General features: G+C 60.3%; 1 protein-coding gene across 3 annotated transcripts in view; it reads left to right on the top strand.

The window, feature by feature from the left end:
* Positions 1-6,398, top strand: part of PACSIN3 (protein kinase C and casein kinase substrate in neurons 3) — a 9,748-nt gene that overhangs the window by 507 nt on the left and 2,843 nt on the right. The window contains exons 2-6 of one of the 3 annotated variants that reach the window (XM_010842368.1): positions 3,167-3,238; positions 3,482-3,571; positions 3,729-3,885; positions 5,043-5,278; positions 5,397-5,552. In XM_010842368.1, the coding sequence (XP_010840670.1) occupies positions 3,518-3,571; positions 3,729-3,885; positions 5,043-5,278; positions 5,397-5,552 (603 nt within the window). In that variant the 5' untranslated portion in view covers positions 3,167-3,238; positions 3,482-3,517. Of the gene's footprint in view, positions 1-2,187; positions 3,239-3,481; positions 3,572-3,728; positions 3,886-5,042; positions 5,279-5,396; positions 5,553-6,398 lie in introns of those variants that run through there. The other 2 variants (XM_010842367.1, XM_010842369.1) reach the window with 2 other exon arrangements.

The following is a 6,398-nucleotide window of genomic DNA, read 5'->3' as shown; positions in this document are numbered from 1 at the left end:
GCCCTCTCCTCCTCCCGCTCCTGGTTTGCTGTGGGACCGGCTCCGGCTCCGGGAGCCCCCGGGGAGCTGTGCTTTGCGGGAGCGCGGCAAGAGCTGCCGCCACGCCGAGGGGGTGACCCTTCTGCGGCGCCGCGCGCCCGGCACTTTCCCAGACCCGCCGCGGGGGGGTAGGGAGGCGTCGGGGCTGGCGGGCCATCCCATCTCCTGGGGTCCCTCAAAGGCCCCAGACCGCCCTGGGACCCCAGCAGGGGCCTCGCTCCCCAGCGACCCCTCGCCCTTAGCAAAGAGCCCCAGTTCCTGGGGCCGCCGGTCCCGGGCCACCATCTGGAGTTGCCGGCGGCGCGGGCCAAGGCAGGGTGCACCGCCTCCCCTCAGCGGTTACCGGCGGGCCCCCACCCCGCGCCGAGACCGAGTTCAGCGAGTTTGGCCAAGAAGTCCTGGAGTTTCCAGGGCCAGGCCTGGCCCGGCCGCTCCTCGTGGGCTCCAGCGGCTCCGGCGTGTGCAGCGCCTGGCCCGCAAGCAGAGCGCCCGTCCATAAGGGTTTTGAGGCGAGAGACCGGCGGCCCCTGGGTTCGGAGGTTTGGTGTGAGGGCTCTGGGTTTGGAGTGCGTCATCGGGGAGCTGGCACCTCAGGCGGGGCCGGTCGGGTTTCCAAAAGTGCCCCTTTGTTATGCCCCTCCCGGGCCGGCCTCCTCCCCCTTTCCCGGGCCACCCCTCCCCCAGCCTCCGGGGCCTCCCTGGCTGCAGGTTCCAGTGGCTCTTGCCTGAGCACCCCTCTCTGGACCGGTCTACTGCCCACCTCGGTGTGGTCAAATCTGCCGGCAGATCGGGAGGGGCTGCCGGAGAAGAGGTCCTTGGGCGCAGGCTGTGACTCAGGACGGAGCCTGGGCAGGGCAGGACAGCAGGGCTCCCTCCCAGGGCCATGCCCGGGGACTTCGGGACAGGGTTGGGGCCGGTCTGGACAGGGATACCTAGTGGCTTCCTAAGGGAAAGTGGGTTCTTCCCTGGACCCCAAGACTCCCTACCTTGGCTTAGGACGCTGTGAGGAGACCCTGCCAAGCCCCAGCGGCAAGTCCCAGCCCAGTTAGGTGCTGGCTCCCTGGGCTGGGAAGGTTCATGATCTGCTTCCCGAGCTCTTGGCCATGGCAAGAGTGTGTTCTGGGGAGCAGGCTGGGTCTCTGCCGGGGTCAGGAGGCATAGGGTACTGGCCCTCCTCAGCAGGGGTCAAGGCACAGGCCCATTCCCCCATTGCTGGGTCCGCTGGGGCAGTGGGGCTGGCTGTGCCTGGGGCTTGGGCTCGTGTTTGCTCTGGGAGGCCGGAGGGAGCGGTGCCAGCCCTGCACACACAGCTCGCTCTGTTCTGGGGCCAGAGAGAGGGAACGGGTGGGGGGCAGCTCTCCTGGGAGCCGGGAGCCAGGAGGCTGGGGCAGGCAGGGGGCCCCGGCCCCTGGATGCCTGGCTGGAACAGCTCTTGAGGCCCTGGGGTTTACAGCTGCAGCTCTGTTTCTCTCCATCTGGTTGGCATGTCCTTTCTGGGTAAATGGGACAGATTCAGAAGCAAGGGGGAAGCTTTGAGGACCCCGGCGGGGCGGGCTGCTCCATCCTTCTACTCTGGGCCCAGGCATCTCCCCTGAGGGCCTGAGCTCTCCCCGCTGTGAGCTGAGAGGCAGAAGCATACGCAGGCCATGTTTTCTCAAAGCTGCCATATCCTGTGCGTTTCCTGGTCTTCAGGTGGATGTCGTGTGTGTTTTAAATTCAGCTACTAACTCCAGTGCCTGGAGGAACACAAACTGGACCCTCAGGAAATCTCTGCCAGTGACTGAGGACAGATCCTGGCCTGTAGTCGCAAGCCAATGTGATATATACCCGGAGATATATACCCAATGTGATATATACCCGGAGAGAGGGGTGGGGATTGGGGATGGAGGAATGGGATGGTGCCTGGAGAAGATGCCTACCCAGTTTTCTTTTTTGTAATAACAGCTTTATTGACATATACCACACAATTCACCCATTTAAAGTATCGTTTGTTTAGTTGCTAAGTTGTGTCTGACTCTTTGTGACCCCATGAACTATAGCCTGCCAGGCTCCTCTGTCCATGGAATTTCCCAGGCAAGAAGAATGTAGTGGGTTTCCTTCTCCAAGGGACCTTCCTGACCCAGGGATTAAACCCAAGTCTCCTGTATTGGCAGGTGGATTCTTTACCGAGCCACCCGGGAAGCCCTCACTCGAGTTTTGGAGGGTGGGGAGGGAGTTAGTTTGGGGGAGAACTGTCATAAAGCCCTGCCTTGGAGGCAATGAACACACTGTTCTCCCGGGCCTGGCCATGTCCGTGGGGTTTGTTCAGAGAGGAAGTGGTTTCCTTCTAGGGGTTTGATGCTGGGGACAGCTGAGACCCTGCCCAGGGACAGGCAGGGAGTGGCCGCGTGCCTCTGGGTCCTCTAGCTCCCCCAGGGGGAGCTCTGGGGCTGGAATCTGCCTTGCCCTCCCCCGCAGTCCTGGAACGCACTATTGTAACTGGCTGATCACCTGTCTGACACCTTGTGCTGCCCCAGACTCTGGGCTTTTGGAGGGTGGGGCTGAGTTACTCATTATTCACGGAATCCTGTGGGACCTCAGGGATGCTGTGGAGCAGGACGAGTGTCCCTTGTGACCGTCAGGCTCCTCACAGTTCTTGTTTGCTGCCTTGAGTCTTATGCCAGTGTTGGCACAGAAAGAGGGAAGAAGGCAGGATTTCCATCTTGGGAGGGAGCCGAGGCCCCTTAGGAGACGACAGTATAATGCATTTGTTCAAGCTTCATGGCCAAGATAAGCCTCAGGCCTCCTGGCTCCCAGTCTGCTCTTGCCACCCCAGGAGCTCCTGGGGTGTGGCTGGGTACCCTCTGACCTGGCCGGGTCTGGGGAGGGGTCGCCTTGTTCAAGGAGAGGCCACAGAGCCCTGGCTTGGGCAGGCATCCCCTTATCTCATCTGCGGTCGGGGCAGCAGGGCCCTCTGCCCACTACCCACCCCCGCCTGCCATGTAATCCCCGGCTGGACCGTGTGACCTGACTGGCATTCTCCTGGCTGGAATCTGGCGCTTCTGACAGCAGTTGCTATATCGGGGGAGCTGGGCACCGCCCTGGACACGGTCAGCCCCACCCTCACCCCCTGCTTTGCTCTTGGTAGCGTTGAGGCAGGATCACGGTAGCAGCTGTGAGGGTCGGACACCCAGGTCTCCGGAGTGAACTCTAGGCCCAGGTACATGAACTGAGGTGGTGGGAGGGCAGGCCAGGGCAAGAGGAGCAGCCATAGAACCACCATCTTTGCCTCCTTCGGGCCCCTCCTGAGACTTCCAGACCCCTGCCTGAGTCCTGGCTCTTGACAGTTCCTTGGGGAGTGGGGATGGCAGTGGGAAGGGGCAGAACCCAGGGGTAGCAGGGGCTCTTTGCCTCACCCCCGAAGTGCGCCTGGCTTTCCTGCTTACCTCTCTGCCCTCTGCAGCCCCCATCCGCCACCATTCCGTGCTGCGGGGACACCATGGCTCCAGAGGAAGAGGCTGGAGGGGAGGCCCTGGAGGGCAGTTTCTGGGAGGTGAGCAGCTGGGTGCCAGCTTTGGGGGTGGCGCTGAAATGCCCACCCCTCTCTGGGCCCAGCCACCTGTCCCAAGGAGGAGCCTCGTGTCAGCCCTGGCTCCCGGGGAGGGGAGCATCTCCCCTGGGCGACACCAGGCTTCTCGTCTCCTGCACAGGCTGGCAACTACAGGCGGACCGTGCAGCGGGTGGAGGACGGGCACCGGCTGTGCGGGGACCTGGTCAGCTGCTTCCAGGAGCGTGCCCGCATCGAGAAGGCCTATGCCCAGCAGCTGGCCGACTGGGCCCGCAAGTGGAGGGGCGCCGTGGAGAAGGGTGAGCCAGCGCTCGGGCCTCGTGGAGAGGAGAGGACCGCCGAGGTGGGGGGCAGGGGCAGCCAGGCAGGGCAGCTTCTTTTTGCACCTCTTGTGGAAAGTTGGAGGCTTCCCCGTCTGCCCTCCCTTTAAAGAGAGAAGATCCTCCTAGTTATTCTTTACATTTGTGCTGTTAGGGTTTGCCAAGCACCATCAAATGAGTTATTTTGATATTTCTAATAACCCGCTGGGAAAGATTGAGGGCAGGAGAAGGGGACGACAGAGGATGAGATGGTTGCATGACATCACTGACTCAATGGACATGGGTTTGGGTGGACTCCAGGAGTTGGTGATGGACAGGGAAGCCTGGCATGCTGCGGTTCATGGGGTTGCAAAGAGTTGGACACGACTGAGCGACTGAGCTAAACTGAACTGAATAACCCTATGAGTTTCCCTGGTGGCTCAGTGGTAGAGAATCTGGAGATGTGGGTTGGATCCCTGGGTCGGGAAGATGTCCTGGAGAAGGAAATGGCAACCTGCTCCAGTATGCTTGCCTGAGAAATCCTATGGACAGAGGAGCCTGGCAGGCTACAGTCCATGGGGTGGCCAAAGAGTCAGATGTGACTTACAACCAACCAATCACAGCTCTATCATGGAGATGGTCTTGTTCTAACTATCTGCTAGAGGAGAATGGGATACTTCACAGAGGCCAACTGACTTGCCTGAAGTCACACAGCTAAGAAGAGCAAAACTTGCGCCCAGGTTTTCTGGCTCTGGCGCTTGGGCTCCTTCTGTCCAAACAAGCTGCCTTCCTTGGGGACAGACACTAGTTCTTCTCTGGGGCAACAGAGTGTAGTGATTTATACCACACACCTGGGTTTGGATCTGAGCTCCACCTGTAGCTGGAATGCTTTGGGCAACGAATTTCACTTCTCTGGGCTGCCTTTTCGCTTGTTCCACGTTGTTGGTGACGCCGTCTTCACGGTGGTGGATGAGTCGAGCACTCAGTGGGACCGTGTGTCCAGGCACCGAGTAGGTGTTCAGTCAGCAGTAGCTGATACCATTTGTCGTTCATCTTCGCATCTCTGCCCCATGCCTGGCGCCCAGAAGCCCCTGCTGGTGGAGGGGGAGGCTCGCTGCCAGCAGGTGGGCCCAGCCCCAGCTCACCCCTCCCCGCAGGCCCCCAGTATGGCACGCTGGAGAAGGCCTGGCATGCTTTCTTCACGGCGGCCGAGCGGCTGAGCGCGCTGCACCTGGAGGTGCGGGAGAAGCTGCAGGGCCAGGACAGCGAGCGAGTGCGCTCCTGGCAGCGGGGCGCCTTCCATCGGCCTGTGCTGGGTGGCTTCCGCGAGAGCCGGGCGGCCGAGGACGGCTTCCGCAAGGCCCAGAAGCCCTGGCTCAAGAGGCTGAAGGAGGTGAGCCCGGCAGGGAGGAGGGGCCGCAGAGGTCCGCCCCCTTCCTGGGTCGGCCTGGGGCTAGAAGGGACCACAGCGCAGGGTCCTGGGTCCAGCACGGTCCCTGCGTGTGCGCCAGGTTGAGGCTTCCAAGAAGAGCTACCACGCGGCCCGGAAGGAGGAGAAGACCGCCCAGACGCGGGAGAGCCACGCAAAGGCAGACAGCGCTGTGTCCCAGGAGCAGCTGCGGAAGCTGCAGGAGCGGGTGGAACGGTGTTCCAAGGAGGCCGAGAAGGTACAGGCTGAGGGACCCGCCAGCCCAGGTCAGGGCTCCCTGAGTGCCTTTTCCAGCCCCCAGCATTGCTCTCATCTTCACTTGCCCCCTGCTCTCCAGCTTATCATGTAACATAGGACCCTGAGAAAGATGGGGCGTTCCAATGGCCTTAGTGATAAAGAATCCAGTACTGATGCAGGAGATGCAGGGGACGTGAGTTTGATCCTTGGGTGGGGAAGATCCCCTGGAGGAGGGCATGGCAACCCACTCTACTATTCTTGCCTGGGAAATCCCACGGACAGAGGAGCCTGGCAGTCTACTGTCCATGGAATCGCAGTGTCAGACACCACCGAGCGACGGAGTGCACACGCACCAGGGAAAGAGGATGCTTTACCCAGGAAAGAAATGGTGCAGTGTGGGGCACTGGGATAATTTTAGCAGTTGAGGAGACCTTCCCAGCTGCTTTCCTTTCGGTGTGCCCCCTGGGACAAGTTCTCATGTTGCTCGCCCGGCCAGAGCGCTTTTCCTCCAGCCCTGCATATCCAGAGCCTCCCTGTCCTCTGAGGTGCTGCTCTGTTTCCACTTCTTCCCGGAAGCCTTTTCTGATTTCTTCCATGGCGCCCCGTGTGTGTGTGCCCGTGCGTGTGCGCTCAGTCGTGTCTGCCTTGCAACCCCAAGGATGATATAGTCCATCAGGCTCCTCTGTCCGTGGGATTTTCCAGGCAAGAATACTGGAGTGGGTTGCCATTTTCTGAGATGAGGTTAACCTCATCTCACTCTGTACCACCTTTTTTTTTTCTTTTATTAAATTTTATTAAATTTTATAAAAATTTTATTAAATTTTTTAAAATTTATTTTTAAAAATTT

This window comes from Bison bison, unplaced genomic scaffold, assembly GCF_000754665.1.
Source record: "Bison bison bison isolate TAMUID 2011002044 unplaced genomic scaffold, Bison_UMD1.0 scf7180017864178, whole genome shotgun sequence".
NCBI classification, from domain to species: domain Eukaryota; kingdom Metazoa; phylum Chordata; class Mammalia; order Artiodactyla; family Bovidae; genus Bison; species Bison bison.
The sequence above is the reverse complement of the archived record's forward strand: the minus strand, read 5'-3'. Positions and strand labels throughout refer to the sequence as shown.